This window comes from Balaenoptera physalus (assembly GCF_965194825.1).
Source record: "Balaenoptera physalus genome assembly, chromosome: 2".
Lineage (NCBI taxonomy): Eukaryota > Metazoa > Chordata > Mammalia > Artiodactyla > Balaenopteridae > Balaenoptera > Balaenoptera physalus.
Window position 1 is genome coordinate 147887276 of NC_138883.1, and position 20690 is coordinate 147907965.

At 40.8% G+C, this 20690-nt stretch overlaps 1 protein-coding gene and 1 long non-coding RNA gene across 12 annotated transcripts in view; one reads left to right on the forward strand and one right to left on the reverse strand.

Annotated features, from left to right (window-relative positions):
* MORF4L1 (mortality factor 4 like 1) overlaps window positions 1-4502 on the reverse strand; it is a 62648-nt gene extending 58146 nt beyond the window's left edge. For 10 of the 11 annotated variants that reach the window (XM_082448801.1, XM_082448806.1, XM_082448808.1 and 7 more), the window contains exon 1: window positions 4274-4405. In XM_082448801.1, the coding sequence (XP_082304927.1) occupies window positions 4274-4313 (40 nt within the window). In that variant the 5' untranslated portion in view covers window positions 4314-4405. Of the gene's footprint in view, window positions 1-4273 lie in introns of all 11 variants that reach the window. The other variant, XM_082448803.1, reaches the window with a different exon arrangement.
* Window positions 3801-13016, forward strand: LOC309654624. Its single transcript, XR_014260352.1, has 2 exons — window positions 3801-4090; window positions 10224-13016. It is a non-coding gene; the product is annotated as an uncharacterized lncRNA (long non-coding RNA).
* Window positions 13017-20690: the final 7674 nt, after the last annotated feature.

Sequence of the window (20690 nt, forward strand, 5' to 3'; positions counted from 1 at the left end):
TAGGCAAGTGGGTAAGGCAATGTATCCATCAACGCTTCAGATCAAACTTCAATACAACAAACACACCTTAGCATCTGATGTAAACAAAAAGCAATCAGGATATCAATCTGTTAAAATCATCAAATCATCTATCACCTGCTAAACAAATTAAATCTACTGTAGTTATCTACTGGCAGAATTGGTTTATTTTTCAATGTACTGATACATGTGGGATTTAAAGATACTTTAAGTTTAGGACCTTATGCTCTACCTATTCCTTCTCTGCTTCCAACCGTCTTAAACTGATTAAACTAAGAAAAACACTACATAAAAATTTCAATGTGCATCAGATACAGGTGTTTTTTTAAAAAAAGAGGTCCCACTATGTTAATGCCTTCAGTGTGTTCAATGATGTTCTGGGTGTTGGGCTGCTTCAATGGGAAAAAGAAAAAAAGAAAAGAAAAAAACCCAGACAATTCTAACCTTTCGAACTTAAACTCTCTGTTGAATCTACCATTAAGATTTGCAAGACTAAATAAAATGTTAGGGACTGGAATAAGACCTGGAAGACACCCCTGCTCATCAGACAAATCAGGCAGGCAATTCCTGGCAGTACCTTAAAATATCATTCGATTGTAGAAAAAATAGACGTCTCACATTATTTTCGGTCCACTTGGTTTCAACAGGCCCAGAGGTAACAAAAGTACCAACACAGTCAGCTCTTTCAACTCTAAAATTAAATTAAAATAGCCTACTAGCTCATTTCTGAACAGACTACAGGGCAGTATAGGTGACACTGACATGTAACCAAAGTTTTGCACAATTTACTGGATTTCCTATTTTAACTATCTTCATAAGCAGTAAGAAGAGTGACTGATGAGCTACTTGGGAAGGTCACAGGGAAGGGCCCATGCTGAGGAAAGCAAATGGTACCAAAGCATAGAAGAAACATGACAAATTCTGTGCAGTGGTCCACTCTGAGGAACCACTGCCTGAGGCTACTAGGCCTATGCAGAAAAAGTGGAGACTAGAAACAAGGAGACCAAAGACTTCTCCCAACTGTCAGGGATAAGAACAGAAATAGGTATGAATCAAAAGCAGTGAGGAGGACAGCTAAGCCAAAGTAGAAACACTTTAAACTGACTTCCAGCATGGTGGGAGCATTAATGAGAAAAGGAAATGGAGGGAGGGGTTTCTGATCAATTTTGGAATAAGTTACAGTGGCTACATGACATCCAAACTGGAGCCATCTAGTAAGCAGTTGAGTACATATCTGGCTCGCAAGAGAAAGCTAGGCTGGAGCCACTGCTGAATACTGTGGACAAGAACGAGACCATGGGGATATAGATAAGATATAGGGCCTAAACAGCAGCACCAAAGATCAGACCTGTGTACCTAAATTTAACTCTCCAGGTACTCTTTAAAGGCACCCTGAAAATGGCCTCACTCCCCTCTCCCTCCTTCTGGCTGCTGCCTCCAAAGACAACTGCACTGAGACTAAGACCCTTTGACCTCCATTCTAGCTACCTGGCCCTAATATCCTGTTGAAAAAATATACAGTAAGTTGAAGAGCATGACCCAGGATAACAAATGCCTATTTTTTTCATGGAAGTGGAAAGACTGTTAATTGGGGAAGGAGCAAACCACAGTCTCAGATATTTTTTAAAAATCTTTCTTCACTCTTAATCCTTTCTGGTATCAAACTACAAAGGTAATCTTGCCCAATGCTCTCAAATTCCAAGGGTGATGAGATTCCAATTCCCCATCCTCCCACTGGTTTGCTTACTGGGAACATTACTCAAATTCCAGCATCAGTCAGTCTCCTAACAAGCCAAGAGTCCTCTCCCTGACAATGGGCTAGCTGCCCAATAGCTTTCTTTACCTTATGCTTTAACATTTCAAGTGGAAGACCAAGTCGAGTGCAAAAACAGTCACTGTGCTTAAAAACTGCTTATAACATGTTGCACATTAAATAAAAACTTTCAAATTTAAAAGAACCATTTAGAAAAAAAACTGTTTCTGATCATTCGTATTTCCACCATTACAGAAGCTCAATTCTTCTGCAGTGTTTTAATTCTGTGAGTTCCAACAGAATATTCGTTTTTCCTTATAAAATATTCTCTGAAAATGTCTTATAAATAATTATAATTTCTTAAAGATGGTTACAACTTTGACACAAGAGTAGAAAACATGTCTGGAAAGTGATGGTAATGGTAAGTGCAGAGACTCTTAGGTAGCTTTCAAAACCTTACAGATACACTGGTTCATACTCTTCTCTAATTCACCACTATAGCAGCACATGGATTCTCCTTCGCTGTTATCACTCTTACCATCCCTCTAGTTTAGAACTAAAGCACTTCCTCCAGAAAGCTAACCTTAACTGTCCCACACTTGGGTGATCTTCCTTTGATATCCTACAGTGGGGATTAATTTTTTGTGCCATGGACCCTTCACAGTCTGGTTAAGCCTTTGGGCCTATTCCCAGAATTTTTCTACAAACACGTAAAACAGTATTACAAAAGAAACCAACTGTACTGAAATAGTTACCAAAACATTTAAAATATCACGTTCTATGGTTTTATATGAGCTCCTTAATGGATATAAACATTTAGCCACTGATCCAATAACTACCACAACTCTGAAATAATGACGAGCATACATTACATCTCAATGTATCTCCCACCACTGTAATGCTGGGACATGAAAACATACAGCTAATACTACTGTGGTTTTTTGTTTCTTTGTTTGCTTTGCTTGTTTTGTGGGGGAGGAGTCCTAACATTCACAACTGAAAAATACTAAATTTTAGTTAGACAACAGAAACCAAAACTTTTTCCCGTCCAAGTTCACGGATCTTCTGAATTATAAACACTGACCCTAGATTAAGAATCCCTGCTCCAAAATATCTGGTTTTAAAAAAAAAAAGGCAATCCATAGAAGGTAGTCACACAGCTTCTCAGCGTGAGAGAAAGCAGGTATTAAGAGTCAGTTATAGCAGAAACACGCTTGGAAACGTCTTAAACATTCCATAGTTACAATATACTTGGGTTTTGTGTAAATGACTAACGCACATTAAAGTTTGAAAATCGCTACAATTTTTTGCAGACGTCTCGACATCTACGGTAACTAACACATCCATAATAATGAAAGGGAATTTTAAAGTGTTCTTGCTTGCCTCACAGAATTTTACTTCCATTTTAGTTTACTCCTAAACCTCCACTTTAATATAAATTATTAGATACGTTAATTGTGAAAATTAAAGAGCTGTCTTCCACTGGAAATCAGGTTCTACCGTCGGCCAAAACATATCGATCAAAGACAATAAAAACTCAACTTTAAAATCAGTTAATCAAATACTGCTGCAATTACTCAAACAACTGCTGTACTTAAAAGGTAACAGCAATGGGACTTATAAGTGAAAACATAATACCGCGTTCAGGTAGCTTTTATTTATTGTTTTACAAGCAACCGCACGGCAAGAGCGCAGTCACATCCCCATAGGATCTCGGCACTCGGCTTTTCGGTAAGCAAAGAGACGCCTGCCGGCAACACAAAGCCGACCCAGACGCTCGCGCTTTTTCTCTCCAGTTCCCACCCACCTCCCTGGGGAAAGCGTCGGGGAACCGGTTCCCGCGCGGCAGCGGGCGAAGAAGGGGGCGCTGTATCTGCCCTAAAGCGGCGTCGGCGACCGGGAGCCGGGAACCCAGGCGCCAGCGGCCATGATGGCGCGGCCATCTTGCAGCAGCCATTTTACAACGCAGTTCTCCCGCCCCGAGACGCGAAGCCCACCGCCCCCTCCCCCCAGCCGCAGCCCGGCGGCTCCACCGAGCGCGACCACCTACGGGCTCGAGGCCGCCCCAGAGCGCCAGGCGTTGGCCGCCCACGCGGCCGGGGTGCTCCGCGCCGGCGCCCGAAACCGCCGCCGCTGCCTCCCCTCCCCCACGCCACATCACTTCCCCTAACGGCCGCCATGGCGCGCCCGTCGCCTCCCTACAATAGGCTACTTTCTCCGCGCCCTCTTCCTCGGAACAAACACTGCGCTAAGGCTTTGCCACGCGGCAACGGCTCCCTCTGCCACTCTAACGCCTGCCTAACGCTTTCGCTTCACAAGGTATTTTCGCCTCATGACGCACCGAAATAACCCGCCGCAATGCGCTTTCCCCGCACAAAGCCCTGTCCGCCGCCTCCTCCGGGCGCAGCCCTTGCCACCCCCGACCCCCAAACCTCAACAACTCCGAGCCCGCCTCCCTTTCCTGCGCCGATAGATGCCTTCTCCCCAGGAACTCAAACTCACCCTCCTGGAATTTAGGCTTCGGGTCCTGCTTCGGCGCCATTTATAAGTAATTCGCCGCCGCCGCCGCCTCCTCCTTCTCCCACCACCCCCGACTACCGCCCCCTACTCTCTACCCCACCCAACTGCGCGTCAGACGCGCCGTCAGCCACCGCCAACTCTACATCCTGGGCCCGATTTGCCAGCTGCCACAGACCTCACAGCATCGCGACCCGCGCAGCCGCCGCTCCAGCCAACGGCTGCCCTCCGCGCACGCGCCCCTGCGCCCGCCCCGCTCCCGGGGCACGCCGGGATTGGTAGTTCCCGGGCGCTTAAGGCGCCGCGGTGTGGGGTAGGGGCGGCGGCCTCTTCCCATCCCCCACCCCGGGACCGCCTGGGGTTTTTAAAGCCTGGATTTGATTTTGCTTGTTTGTTGGAGCGAGGGCGAGGGAAGGCAGTGCCTCACCTTAAGAATGGGAGAGGCCCGGTTGCGGAGGCCCACGGGCAGTACAGGGCCACAATGATGTGGGCTTTGAAATGGCCTGAGAGAAAAGGCTGCTTCCTGAAGCCTACTTTCAGTAGCATCTCGAGTAGTTTCCGCCTAGAAAAGTTTCACGGCCAGCAATCTGGCCAGAAGGGGGGTAGGCAGTGGAGTCTGCGTCTAGAAGTTTCGTTGTTTAGCAAGCTCACTGACAGTTTACTTGGTGGGACTGACAGCCATCTGTCGGGTCCTGCTCCTCGCCTTCTCCAGCCTGGGTCCTGCGGAAATGAGGACGGAGAGGGAGACACTAGGCAGGCTGGGGGTGCGAGCTCTGGCTTTTTGGGTGATGGACTTCTGCCCGCCGCCCAAAGAGGCTACCGTGGATAATACCAAGTAATACCCACGCTGGGGTTCTGCACCTGCCCTATGTGTGCACTTTTTGGTCACCTGATGTCTTTGAACTGTTATTGAGTACACACACGGTTTAAACGAATTTCCTCGTGTCGTTTCCCCTGTTCAAAAAGTCTGTAGTTTGCTCACCTGCAAAATGGGGAGAATAAGACCACCTTTCCATCGGTTTACTGTGAGACTTGCATGGAAAGGCTTAGTGCGGCGCTGAACAGTGAAATGGCGCTCAGCAAACGTTAAGAATGATCGATCCCGAAGTCCTTAGCTTGGCATTTGAAGTCCTCCCACAAACAGTCCCCCACCGTCCTCCAGGCTTTGTGCTTGTCTGCATGCCTTTTCTAAACCCTCCCCTGAGCATGCTATGCACTCCATGAATTCCAGACCCCTCTCCATTTATCTGACTCCAGTTTCTCCTTCAGTCTTGCCTGAACACAAGCCATTCTTTGACCACAGAAACCCACAAAGAACCATCACTCCACTTGTCTGCACAGCATCTGGTCTGTTCCACTTCTTAGAATATCAAAGAAAGGGGCAAGGGCCTCTTTGTGACCCCATCACCACACCAAAACTCTGAACTATACTTTTAACGTTTTGAATACAGAATATTTTAAAATAATTCAAAATTCAATAATTCAAAATAATTTTAATATAAAGCTGGAGATAGCGAGACTTCCCTGGCTGTCCAGTGGTTAAGACTCCGGTTGGATCTGTGGTCAGGGAACTGAGATCCTGCATGCTGTGCAGTGCAGAAAAAAAAAAAAAGAAAGAAAACAAAAACAAAAAAAATTGGACTGCTTGGCTAATCTCTCTATGCTCTTTCCTTATCTGCAAAATGTACCTCATTGGCTTATTCTGAGGATAAGAATCAGTTAGCGTGCATGAAGCTTTAACAAAAAAAAAAAAAAGTGAAGATAAGTGAGAAGTCCCTTCAGTCCCTCATCTGCTCCTTCCCCCACAAAGGTACTACTATTATAAGTTGTTTGAGTATCCTTGCAGTTTCTTTATCCTAGCACCCTCATTGTGTTCTTTCTCCATTTATATTAATTTTTTTGCATTTATGTTTTAATTATGCAAGTAATATCTGAATATTTGAGTTGTACATGATGCAACAATTCAGAGGTATAAAATACAGGGCAAAACTTGAGGAATCCTTCTATTTTCCCTCATTTACTTCCCCATCATTTTGCATGGACATTTTCGTATGCTCCCTAATTGTTTTTCCTTTTACCATAAATGGACTGTATATATTGTTCTGTGTCTTCTTTTTTTACTTCATAATATGGCTTAGAGGTCACTCCAATTAATTATGTGTCCATCTCACATTTTTAATTGTTGGAGACATACTGCAGTATAAATAGACCACATTTGTCTAACCTTGATTCTTGCTGGACATTTAGGTTGCTTTCAGTTTTTCTTACTGTTAGAAACGTATGTCTTTCAAACTAAACCTTTGTGCCCATTGTTTTTATATTTTTAGGCCCCTAGATGTAGAATTACTGAGTCAAAGACTGTGGGCATTTTAAACTTATTAAAGGCTTCATCAACTTACATTTCAACCAACAATTAAAGAGAGGGCCTGTTTTCCCGCATCCATGCCAAACATGGTATTATCAGTCTCTAAAAACTTGGGATTTTTTGGGGTTTTTTTTTTTTTAAGATTCTTGTATTTTATTTACGTATGTATGTATGTATGTATGTATGTATGTATTGGCTGTGTTGGGTCTTCGTTTCTATGCGAGGGCTTCCTCTAGCTGCGGCAAGCGGGGGCCACTCTTCATCGCGGTGCCCGGGCCTCTCGCTATCGTGGCCTCTCTTGTTGCGGAGCACAGGCTCCAGACGCGCAGGCTCAGTAGTTGTGGCTCACGGGCCCAGTTGCTCCGCGGCATGTGGGATCTTCCCAGACCAGGGCTCGAACCCGTGTCCCCTGCATTGGCAGGCAGATTCTCAACCAGTGCGCCACCAGGGAAGCCCTAAAAACTTGTTTTAATATAAGAGGAAGTCATGTTGTGCAAAGGAAGCCAGACACCAAAGACGATATACTTTAACGACGGTGTTGGAAGTCAAGATAGTGGTTTGCTGGGGTAGAAGGGGGAATTGGCTGGAAAGGGGTATTAGGGAACTTCAGGGTGCTGGAAATGTTCTGTAACCTTAATCTGGTGTGGTTACATGGGTGTTTACAAATGTAAAAATTCATCAAGTTGTACACTTATGAGTAATACACTTCACCATACCTATATTATACCATAAAAAAATCTTTAAAAATCACCTTATTCTACATTTTATGAAAACTTCAAACATAGAAAAATAGAAAGAATATATTACATATCATCTCGATTCAACAATTGTAAATATTTTCCCATATTTGCCTTATAATACATATATATGTGTGTGTATTGTGTGTGTGTGTATGTGAAGACATAAGGACCTATTATGCCTGATTTCTTTGGTATGTACTTCCGAAATAGAAGGTCATTCTCCTACATACCACAATACCATTATCACACCCAACACAATTAACAATAATTCCCTAAAATCATATAATTCCCATTTCACATTTCCTCACTTGTTCCTAAAATATTTTTATGTTTGTTTGCTTGTTGATTGTTTTTTCAAAATAGGATCCATTAAATGACAATGTATTGCATTTGGTTGTTAAATTTCTTAAGTCTTTTAAAATCTAGACAGGCAGTTCTTAAGGTAGGAGTCCATGGATACAATCAAATGGTCCATGAACTTGGATGAGAAAAAAAAATTACATCTTTAGTTTCATCAAATTCAAAGTGAAATTTAGCATTTCCTTTCATTATAAATGAAGGTAACAAACCTTGAAAATATCAGCAGCACCTGTGGTTTTGTCGCAATAAAAATAATATGCTTTCATATCACTTTAGTTCTTCCAGATATCTTAGAGATATTATTATTATTATTATTATTATTATTTTAATGGGTGTGTTGGGTCTCCGTTTCTGTGCGAGGGCTTTCTCTAGTTGTGGCAAGCGGGGGCCACTCTTCATCGTGGTGTGCGGGCCTCTCACTATCGTGGCCTCTCCTGTTGCGGAGCACAGGCTCCAGACGCGCAGGCTCAGTAGTTGTGGCTCACGGGCCCAGTTGCTCCGTGGCATGTGGGATCTTCCCAGACCAGGGCTCGAACCCGTGTCCCCTGCATTGGCAGGCGGATTCGCAACCACTACGCCACCAGGGAAGCCTCTTAGAGATATTATTTACAGTCATTACTTTGAAATTACTGTAGTTATTAGACCTGTTGCTAGATCTTATTTAATGTATTAAAAATGAAGCATGGGGACTTCCCTGGTGGCACAGTGGTTAAGAATCTGCCTGCCAATGCAGGGGACACGCGTTTGGGCCCTGGTCCAGTAAGATTCCACATGCCACGGGGCAACTAAGCCCGTGCGCCACAACTACTGAGCCTGCGAGCCACAACTACTGAGCCCACGTGCCACAACTAATGAAGCCCGCATGCCTAGAGCCTGTGCGCCACAATAAGAGAAGCCACCGCAATGAGAAGCCCATGCACTGCAACGAAGAGTAGCCGCTGCTCGCTGCAACTAGAGAAAGCCCACACGCAGCAACAAAGACCCAATGCAGCCATAACTAACTAACTAAATAAATTTATTTTTTAAAAAATCAAGCATGTACATTACCATAGTATATTTTAAGGTATTTTGATAACTGTATTTCAATATAATTGTTTTCCTTTATAATCCTATGTTGTTGTTTTTTATTTTATACATTTAAAAACATTCTGGAAAAACAGTTCATTGGCTTCACTGGACTGCCACAGGAGTGGGAGGGGAGCCCTTGGCACAGAATAGGCCACCCACACACATACACTTTATTGTTAGTGGTGTTAGTATTCGTTCGCTACATTTGCTTTTTGAAAAACCTGATTCTTTTGAATCTTTGACATTCTGCGTTTGTCTGATTGTTTACTTGTGGTGTTACTTAACTCATTTCTCTTTCCCTATATTTCCTATAAACTTAAGTTACATCTAAAGACTTGGTTAGATCTAAGTTGAGTGTTTTTGACAAGAATATTTTATAGGTGATGCTCTGCACTTCTCACTGCATCACATCAGGAGGCATATGATGTCTGGTTGTCTTATTAGTGAGGCTAAATTTGATCACTGGGCTAAGGAGGTTAAGATACTTTGGGATTTTGCATAATCAAACAGTATTTAAATTTATGGAAATTTAAAACTATATACAAAAGCAAAGTGAATTGTACAGTGAATCATGGTGTGTACTCAACACTTAGCCTCCATAGTTACTAACATATGGCCAATCTTGTGTCTTTGGTACCCAATTATTCCTCCCCCACCAAAATATGTACACACAAATTCCAAATATCATGTCTATTTCATTTCTAAACAAGTGAGTACATATCTCTAAAAGGTTTCTAAAACGCACCTCATTTTTCATCTCCTGGTGCTCGGGTTCGCCATTCCCGAGTGAAGCATTATTTAAAACACCATACCATTAATTTAAAAACACCGTACCATTATTACATTTTTTTATAAATTTAAAAATAAAATAATTTAAAAATAAATAATTCTGTAGTATCTTCAAGTATTGAGTCAGTGTTCAGGTTCCTGGGATTGTCTCATATAATCTCATGATTGTATTGTGTTATGTCACAGTGTAATCTTATGATTGGTTGGTTCAAATCAGGATCCAAACACGGTCCATGCATTTCATTTGATTGAGTTCACTCTGTCTCTCTCTTTTTATTGCCATTTACTTGTTGAAGAAACTGGACCACTGAGAATTAGCACACTTTCTTAAAATGATTTATTAATGGCATAGTTGAATATAAAGTCTCCAAATATGAGTTCCATGGGAGAATAAAACGTGTTTAACTTAGTATATCTTTGAATATATTCTTTTGGTACAAATAGCAATAAGTCAGTAGCCAACATAATAAATCACCAGCCAACAATAAGAAGAAAATATAGTTCGAGATTGCGCTAATTTCTAAATGTTACTTCTGAAGGAGCTGTAATCATAATGTCCTCACTTGAGCTGAATTTACGTCCACATGTAAACAAACCATTGCTTTCCCTACAGCTTCAGGAATGAAAGGAAAGGAAATGAAGATGATGACAACACTTAATATAAGTAGAAAAGGAAAGGAAGATGACGATGACTACTTAATATAAGGTATACTAAAATAAATTTAAAATCAAAATCACCTCCCAATAGAACACTGATTGCATTAGTTTCCTGGGGCTACCATAACAAAATACCACAAAATGGGTGGCTTAAACAACAAATGTAGAAGTACAAGATCAAGCTTTGTGTAGGGTTGGTTCTTTCTGAGGGCCCTAAGGGAGAATCTGTTCCAGGATTTTCCCCTAGCTTTTGGTTGTTTGCTGGCAATCTTTAGCATTCCTTCGCTTATAAACTCATCAGCCCAATGTCTGCCTTCGTTTCACATGGCATTCTCCTATGTGTCTAAATGTACATTTCTGGGTGCATGCCTACATCCATAGTTCCCTCTTTTATAAAGACACCAGTCATGTTGGATTAAGCGTGCATTCTACTCTGATATAACCTCATCTTAATTAATTACATCTGCAACAACACTACTTCCAAATAAGGTCACATTCTGAATTACTAGGGGTTAAGACTTTAACATATGAATACCAGGGAGTCGCAAATTCAACCCGTAACACTGATCTTCAATTTAAAATGGATGTATATTTAAAAGTAAATGTATCTTCATTGACTTCTCATCAATTTACCAGTTTGCTTTTTCTCTGACAGAGTTTGCCTTTTGAAAAATTCTACTTCGCCTCCCATCACCTAGAGATTAGGTGTTCCTTTGTAATAACAGCAGTATTTAGGGAATCTTCATTTTCTATTGCAAAATTTTCCATGTGTTTCTTCCAAAGTCTGAAATTGTATCTTGAACTGATGGTAATAACATACAGTAATTTGGAGAATGTTTGAGAATTGCTGGGAATGATGGAAAATATTTAAGACAAGGAAAGAATTTGCAGCTGTGAACATAAAAGCAAAGTTTTGCCCTAAGAAATTGAGTTTGTTTAGGAAAATATATGAAGGAAAAGATAATTCCTTGCTTTGAGATATGGGTTTTTTAAAAATTGCGGTATAGTTGATTTACAATGTTGTGTTAATTTCTGCTGTACAGCAAAGTGATTCAGTTATACATACATATGTATACATTCTTTTTTATATTATTTTCCATTATGGTTTATCACAGGATATTGAATGAGATATGTTTTAAGACTCCAAAATTGCTGCAGGAAATATGTTCAATTTGGATCACTAACTTAGGAAAAAAAGGATTAAGAAAGCCCTGTGTCTGTTCACAATAGCTACCTGATTAGCTAATCACTAAAACAATCTTACAGTGGTTTAAACAGCCCATAATGATCACTAGCCCTTCCCAAAGGCACAAAGTAAATTAATTTACTTAGAGGAATTCAAGGATATGAAATTAATGTGTATAGTGTGAATCAGAGCTGATCTCCGAACTAATTTTCAGTATGGCAGAGCATAAAGTTAAAATTACACAGTTCAAACATTTTAAGAGATCACTTCAGCAATATGTATGAACCCTACAATTTCATTAATTTTTCATGTCTTCTATTGATATATCCTAAACTTTGGCATTCCACTGCCCTTCAAATAGACCACTCAGTAACAGATATTTTTCTACACAGATAACCTTTAACTGTGTAATTATAATATGAAATTTTTTTCTAGTTTTATTGTTCCCTTTTTTAACTTGTTCAGTCTTAGTAGTTTTTAAAGTGTGAATTGTTTGAAAATACGAAACTCCAGATTGAAGTCAGTTATGTGTTGAATTGCTTGAAAACTAAGGTTTTCTGAATTGAGGTTAATTATTACAGGTGATGCGAAGAGCTGCCACCCAGCCGGGGGCTCAAACCCAGGACCCTGAGATTAAAAGCCCCACGCTCTACAGACTAAGCTAGCTGGGCAGTCAAACATGATCCTTTTTCTAGGTCTTTTCAAATAATAAGATTATTTAAACTTGTTCCAAGACATATTTTGCATTTAAATTTTTTTCTCATAATATTTTGGGGAAGGTTTTTACTATTTTCAAAATTGTGTTTCATTTCTGATTCTGTGCACAAAAACTCTTTCTGTTTAATAGTGTCAGTGGCCCTCTAGAGGTCAAGCGGTAAAGCAGGCTGATGCCGGCGACCCCAAACTCCAGCTGGGGGGAAAGGCAGTGGGCTTGGGGTGCCTCCCGTGTACCCCGAGAGCCCCGCTGGCAGAGCGCGCTCCCCCTTCTAGAGAAGATCCAAATCCAAAGTGCAGCTGTAGAGCTGGCTGGCCTCCCGCGGCCCCCGCGTGAGTTGGAGGTTTCTGGCATTTTTCTGTGGCACGACGGTGGTTCAACCAATCCATGCCCCATTGTTCACATAATAGAAGATCATTAAAAAGCTAACGCAGTCTCAGAAATGAATTGAATTAATTACGGCGTTTGCTCACACACAGAACTAAAAGGTAAAGACATTTATCCCATAGTCTGATAGCACGTCTGCGTGGGAAGGGACCATTATTTCAAACGTTTCCCCACCAAAACGAAAAAAATTAAAGATTTATTCTGCTTTTCTAGTAGCAACTGTAGTTCCCAGTAACCAAAGAGTCCCAGGTGATGAGGGAGCGCTCTACTTTATAGGGTGGGGGAAAAAAATGTAGGATTAGAAAAAGCATAAATCGGCAAACCGTTTAAACGAGGGTTATCCGGGGACTTCCCTGGTGGTCCAGTGGTTAAGATTCTGCACTTCCGCTGCAGGTTCCATCCCTGGTGGGGGAACTAAGATCTCGCATGCCACGTGGCATGGCCAAAGAAAAGAAAAAGAACCGAAAAAACGAGGATTAGCCATCGATGTTAAACCATTGCGTTAATAGTTGATAAGGGTCACACAGGGTCAAAGCAACACTACACGGTTACTTCCTAGATGCAGGGGTGGGCAATCTAACTGTGAAACGGAGGTATGAGGCTGTCATCACCCTGAGAAATTAATCTGAGTTTCGCTAGTGGTTTACTAATCTTCAACAAGATTGTGTGTCTTCAGTGGTGACATAACCTGAAGTACACAAGATCAATGGTAATTATTCTAGACAAAAAATGTTTTGTGTGGATCTATCAACCACTAGATATTACTTCCAGTTTACGGGAAATAGAGATGAAGAACTAGACAAATGACAGCGCAAGGAAGCAAGCAATAGCACAAAATCAGAAAGTGGGAAATTCTGTAGGACAAACAGCCCTGTGTCCTCAAGAAGTAAGCATTGTATTTTTTAAAAAATGACTTTTGCTAGATTAAAAGAGATACAGTTGCCATAATAATCAGATGCAGTAGGTGATCCTATTGAGGGTGACTCTCCCATCCACCAATGGCTTGGATACCATTCTATACTGTTTCTTTTTTTAAAATTATGGTAAAATAGACATAACATAAAATTTACTATTTTAACCATTTTTAAGTGCACAGTTCAGTGGCATTAGTACATTCACACTGTTGTGCAACCATCACCACCATCCCTCCCCAGAACTATTTCATCTTCCCAAATTGAAACTCTGTACCCATTAAACAACTCCCTGTTTTCCCCCTCAGCCCCTGGTAACCACCATTCTACTTTTTAAAAAAAAAATAAATTTATTTATTCATTTATTTACTTTTAGCTGCGTTGGGTCTCCATTGCTGCACACAGGCTTTCTCTAGTTGTGGCGAGTGGGGACTACTCTTCGCTGCGGTGTGCGGGCTTCTCATTGCGGTGGCTTCTCCTGTTGTGGAGCACAGGCTCTAGGCGCACAGGCTTCTGTAGCTGTGGTGCACGGGCTCAGTAGCTGTGGCTCACGGGCTCTAGAGTGCAGGCTCAATAGTTGTGGTGCACGGGCTTAGTTGCTCCACAGCATGTGGGATCTTCCTGGACCAGGGGTCAAACCTGTGTCCCCTGCATTGGCAGGCGGATTCTTAACCACTGTGCCACCAGGGAAGTCCCAAATTATGCATTTTTTAAACTCCTTAAACTCTCCTGAGAGTATCATTTTGGTCCTCTCTGGTCACAGCCTGCAGCTCTCGTGTAGAAAAACAGCTCCCACTCATTGGAGGGCTTGCCAGATAATTCACCAGAGCTGTGTCTCCCATTTGTAGATATTTGAGTCATTCACATTGTATTTCTAGAATATAGATGATCATTCAAGTTAGAAGTTAGTCACTTTTTAAAAAATTTTTAAATTTAATTTTATTTATTTTTTTATACAGCAGGCTCTTATTAGTCATCCATTTTATACACATCAGTGTATACATGTCATTCCCAGTCTCCCAATTCATCACACCACCACCCCCACCCCCCGCCACTTTGCTCCCTTGGTGTCCATACGTTTGTTCTCTACATCTGTGTCTCAATTTCTGCCCTGCAAAACGATTCATCTGTACCATTTTTCTAGGTTCCACATATATGCGTTAATATACGATATTTGTTTTTCTCTTTCTGACTTACTTCACTCTGTATGACAGTCTCTAGATCCAACCACATCTCTACAAATGACCCAGTTTCGTTCCTTTTCATGGCTGAGTAATATTCCATTGTATATATGTACCACATCTTCTTTATCCATTCGTCTGTCAATCGGCATTTAGGTTGCTTTCATGACCTGGCTATTGTAAATAGTGCTGCAATGAACATTGGGGTGCATGTGTGTTTTTGAATTATGATACCCATATACTGGGTATATGCCCAGTAGTGGGATTGCTGGGTCATATGGTAATTCTATTTTTAGTTTTTTAAGGAACCTCCATACCATACTGTTCTCCATAGTGGCTGTATCAATTTACATTCCCACCAACAGTGCAAGAGGGTTCCCTTTTCTCCACACCCTCTCCAGCATTTGTTGTTTGTAGATTTTCTGATGATGTCCATTCTAACTGGTGTGAGGTGATACCTCATTGTAGTTTTGATTTGCATTCCTCTAATAGTTAGTGATGTTGAGCAGCTTTTCATGCGCTTCATGGCCATCTGTATGTCTTCTTTAGAGAAATGTCTATTTAGGTCTTCTGCCCATTTTTGGATTGGGTTGTTTGTTTTTTTAATATTGAGCTGCATGAGCTGTTTATATATTTTGGAGATTAATCCTTTGTCTGTTGATACATTTGCAAATATTTTCTCCCATTTTGAGGGTTATCTTTTCGTCTTGTTATGGATTCCTTTGCTGTGCAAAAGCTTTTAAGTTTCATTAGGTCCCATTTGTTTATTTTTGTTTTTATTTCCATTACTCTAGGAGGTGGATCAAAAAAGATCTTGCTATGATTTATATCAAAGAGTGTTCTTCCTGTGTTTTCCTCTAAGAGTTTTATAGAATCCAGTCTTACATTTAGGTCTCTAATCCATTTTGAGTTTATTTCTGTGTATGGTGTTAAGGAGTGTTCTAATTTCATTCTTTTACATGTAGCTGTCCAGTTTTCCCAGCACCACTTATTGAAGAGACTGTCTTTTCTCCATTGTATATCCTTGCCTCCTTTGTCATAGATTACTTGACCATAGGTGCATGGGTTTATCTCTGGACTTTCTATCTTGTTCCATTGATCTATATTTCTGTTTTTGTGCCAGTACCATATTGTCTTGATTACTGTAGCTTTGTAGTATAGTCTGAAGTCAGGGAGTCTGATTCCTCCAGCTCCGTTTTTTTCCCTCAAGACTGCTTTGGCTATTTGGGGTCTTTTGTGTCTCCATACAAATTTTAAGACTTTTTGTTCTAGTTCTGTAAAAAATGCCATTGGTAATTTGATAGGGATTGCACTGAATCTGTAGATTGCTTTGGGTAGTAGAGTCATTTTCACAATATTGATTCTTCCAATCCAAGAACATGGTATATCTCTCCATCTGTTGGCATCATCTTTAATTTCTTTCATCAGTGTCTTAGAGTTTTCTGCATACAGGTCTTTTGTCTCCCTAGGTAGGTTTATTCCTAGGTATTTTATTCTTTTTGTTGCAATGGTAAATGGGAGTGTTTCCTTAATTTCTCTTGCAGATTTTTCATCATTAGTGTATAGGAATGCAAGAGATTTCTGTGCATTCATTTTGTATCCTGCAACTTTACCAAATTCATTGATTAGCTCTAGTAGTTTTCTGGTGGCATCTTTAGGATTCTCTATGTATAGTATCATATCATCTGCAAACAGTGACAGTTTTACTTCTTCTTTTCCAATTTGTATTCCTTTTATTTCTTTTTCTTCTCTGATTGCCGTGGCTAGGACTTCCAAAACTATGTTGAATAATAGTAGTGAGAGTGGACATCCTTGTTTTTTTCCTGATCTTAGAGGAAATGCTTTCAGTTTTTCACCATTGAGAATGATGTTTGCTGTCAGTTTGTCATATATGGCCTTTATTATGTTGAGGTAGGTTCCCTCTATGCCCACTTTCTCGAGAGTTTCTATCATAAATGGGTGTTGAATTTTGTCAAAAGCTTTTTCTGCATCTATTGAGATATCATATGGTTTTTATTCTTCAATTTGTTAATATGGTGTATCACATTGATTGATTTGCATATATTGAAGAATCCTTGCATCCATGAGATAAATCCCACCTGATCATGGTGTATGATCCTTTTAATGTGTTGCTGGATTCTGTTTGCTAGTATTTTGTTGAGGATTTTTGCATCTCTATTCATCAGTGATACTGGTCAGTAATTTTCTTTTTTTGCAACATCTTTGTCTGGTTTTGGTATCAGGGTGATGGTGGCCTCATAGAATGAGTTTGGGAGTGTTCCTTCCTCCGCAACTTTTTGGAAGAGTTTGAGAAGGATTGGTGTTAGCTCTTCTCTAAATGTTTGATAGAATTCACCTGTGAAGCCATCTGGTCCTGGACTTTTGTTTGTTGGAAGATTTTTAATCACAGTTTCACTTTCATTACTTGTGATTAGTCTGTTCATATTTTCTATTTCTTCCTGGTTCAGTCTTGGAAGGTTACACCTTTCTAAGAATTTGTCCATTTCTTCCACGTTGTCCATTTTATTGGCATAGAGTTGCTTGTAGTAGTCTCTTAGGATGCTTTGTATTTCTGCGGTGTCTGTTGTAACTTCTCCTTTTTCCTTTCTAATTTTATTGATTTGAGTCCTCTCCCTCTTTTTCTTGATGAGTCTGGCTAAAGGTTTATCAATTTTGTTTATCTTCTCAAAGAACCAGCTTTTAGTTTTATTGATCTTTGCTATTGTTTTCTTTGTTTCTATTTCATTTATTTCTGCTCTGATCTTTATGATTTCTTTCCTTCTGCTAACTTTAAGTTTTGTTTGTTCTTCTTTCTCTAGTTCCTTTAGGTGTAAGGTTAGACTGTTTACTTGAGATTTTTCTTGTTTCTTGAGGTAGGCTTGTATAGCTATAAACTTCCCTCTTAGAACTGCTTTTGCCGCATCTCATAGGTTTTGGATTGTCGTGTTTTCATTGTCATTTGTCTCTAAGTATTTTTTGATTTCCTCTTTGATTTCTCCAGTGATCCCTTGGTTATTTAGTAACGTATTGTTTACCCTCCATGTGTTTGTGTTTTTTATGTTTTTTTCCCTGTAATTGATTTCTAATCTCATAGCATTGTGGTCAGAAAAGATGCTTGATATGATTTGAATTTTCTTAAATTTACTGAGGCTTGATTTGTGACCCAAGACATGATCTATCCTGGAGAATGTTCCGTGCACACTTGAGAAGAAAGTGTAGTCTGCTGTTTTTGGATGGAATATCCTATAAATATCAATTAAATCTATCTGGTCTATTGTGTCATTTAAAGCTTGTGTTTCCTTATTATTTTCTGTTTGGATGATCTGTCCATTGGTGTAAGTGAGGTGTTAAAGTCCCCCACTATTATTGTGTTACTGTCGATTTCCTCTTCTATAGCTGTTAGCAGTTGCCTTATGTATTGTGGTGCTCCTATGTTGGGTGCATATGTATATATACTTGTTATATCTTCTTGGATTGATCCCTTGATCATTATGTAGTGTCCTTTCTTGTCTCTTGTAACATTCTTTATTTTAAAGTCTATTTTATCTGATATGAGTATTGCTACTCCAGCATTCTTTTGACTTCCATTTGCATGCAATATCTTTTTCCATCCCCTCACTTTCAGTCTGTATGTGTCCCTAGGTCTGAAGTGGGTCTCTTGTAGACAGCATATATATGAGTCTTGTTTTTGTATCCATTCAGCAAGCCTGTGTCTTTTGGTTGGAGCATTTAATCCATTCAGGTTTAAGGTAATTATCGATATGTATGTTCCTATGACCATTTTCTTAATTGTTTTGGGTTTGTTTTTGTAGGTCCTTTTCTTCTCTTGTGTTTCCCACTTAGAGAAGTTTCTTTAGCATTTGTTGTAAAGCTGGTTTGGTGGTGCTGAATTCTCTTAGCTTTTGCTTGTCTGTAAAGCTTTTGATTTCTCCATCAAATCTGAATGAGATCCTTGCCAGGTAGAGTAATCTTGGTTGTAGGTTCTTCTCTTTCATCACTTTAAGTATATCATGCCACTCCCTTCTGGCTTGTAGAGTTTCTGCTGAGAAATCAGCTGTTAACCTTATGGGAGTTCCACTGTATGTTATTTGTCATTTTTCCCTTGCTGCTTTCAATAATTTTTCTTTGTCTTTAATTTTTGCCAATTTGATTACTATGTGTCTCGGCATGTTTCTCCTTGGGTTTATCCTGTATGGGACTCTCTGCGCTTCCTGGACTTGGGTGGCTATTTCCTTTCCCGTGTTAGGGAAGTTTTTGACTATAATCTCTTCAAATATTTTCTCGGGCACTTTCTCTCTCTCTTCTCCTTCTGGGACCCCTATAATGCGAATGTTGTTAAGTTTAATGTTGTCCCAGAGGTCTCTTAGGCTGTCTTCATTTCTTTTCATTCTTTTTTCTTTATTCTGTTCCACAGCAGTGAATTCTACCATTCTGTCTTCCAGGTCACTTATCCGTTCTTCTACCTCAGTTATTCTGCTATTGATTCCTTCTAGTGTAGTTTTAATTTCAATTATTGTATTGTTCATCTCTGTTTGTTTGTTCTTTAATTCTTCTAGATCTTTGTTGAACATTTCTTGCATCTTCTCGATCTTTGCCTCCATTCTTTTTCCGAGGTCCTGGATCATCTTCACTATCATTATTCTGAATTCTCTTTCTGGAAGGTTGCCTATCTCCACTTCATTTGGTTGTTTTCCTGGGGTTTTATCTTGTTCCTACATCTGGTACATAGCCCTCTGCCTTTTCATCTTGTCTGTCTTTCTGTGAATGTGGTTTTTGTTCCACAGGCTGCAGGATTGTAGTTCTTCTTGCTTCTGCTGTCTGCCCTCTGGTGGATGAGGCTATCTAAGAGGCTTGTGGAAGTTTCCTGATGGGAGGGACTGGTGGTGGGTAGAGCTGACTGTTGCTCTGGTAGAACTCAGCAAAACTTTAATCTGCTTGACTGCTGATGGGTGAGGCTGGGTTCCCTCCCTGTTGGTTGTTTGGCCTGAGGCAACCCAACACTTGAGCCTACGTGGCTCTTTGGTGGGGCTAACTTGGGGCTCTGGGAGGGCTCAAGCTAAGGAGTACTTCCCAGAACTTCTGCTGCCAGTGTCCTTGTCCTCACGGTGAGACAGAGCTACCCCCCACCTCTGCAGGAGACCCTCCAACACTAGCAGGTAGGTCTTGTTCAGTCTCCTATGGGGTCAGTGCTCCTTCCCCTGGGTCCCGATGCACACACTACATTGTGTGCCCTCCAAGAGTGGAGTCTCTGTTTCCCCCAGTCCTGTCGAAGTTCTGCAATCAAATCCCACTAGGCTTCAAAGTCTGATTGCCGGACCCCCAGGTTTGGCATTGCCTGACGTGGGGCTCAGAACCTTCACTCCAGTGGGTGGACTTCTGTGATATAAGTGTTCTACAGTTTGTGAGTCACCCACCCAGCAGTTATGGGATTTGATTTAATTGTGATTGTGCCCCTCCTACCATCTACTGTGGCTTCTCCTTTGTCTTTGGATGTGGGGTGTCTTTTTTGGTGAGTTCCAGTGTCTTCCTGTCGATGATTGTCAGAAGTTAGTTAATTTTAAAGAAATAGACTGTCAGAGCTGAGGCTAATGGGTCCCGCTCATCGATCTCCCCTCTCTGCGTGGCCTTCGTGGTCTGTCTGCGTAGCCCCGTGTCTCCATGGTTCTTCTATCTTACAGGAAAGAAGCTGGATAAATGCATTTGCTCTTAGAGTAATATTAAATGTTGGATGACAGGCACCTAATAGTAACTGGCCAGGAGCCTCCCCCCAGGGACAACATAGGGTGGACCAGTATGTCCTTGCCCTTCAGAACTCCTGCCAAGCATCCACCTGGACCCCACTCACCTTTCTCTATTTTTTTCTCTATTTTACTGTATCCATCCATATATGCATGCATCCATAATATTGCATTAATGGGATTATAACATACATAGCATTTGTTTCTTTTCTGCTTGGTTCCCCATAGCTTCTTCTTCTCAACTACTAGAAACCCATATTAGCAACCTTATATGTATACTTCTGTATTTTTCTCCAAGCTCAAAT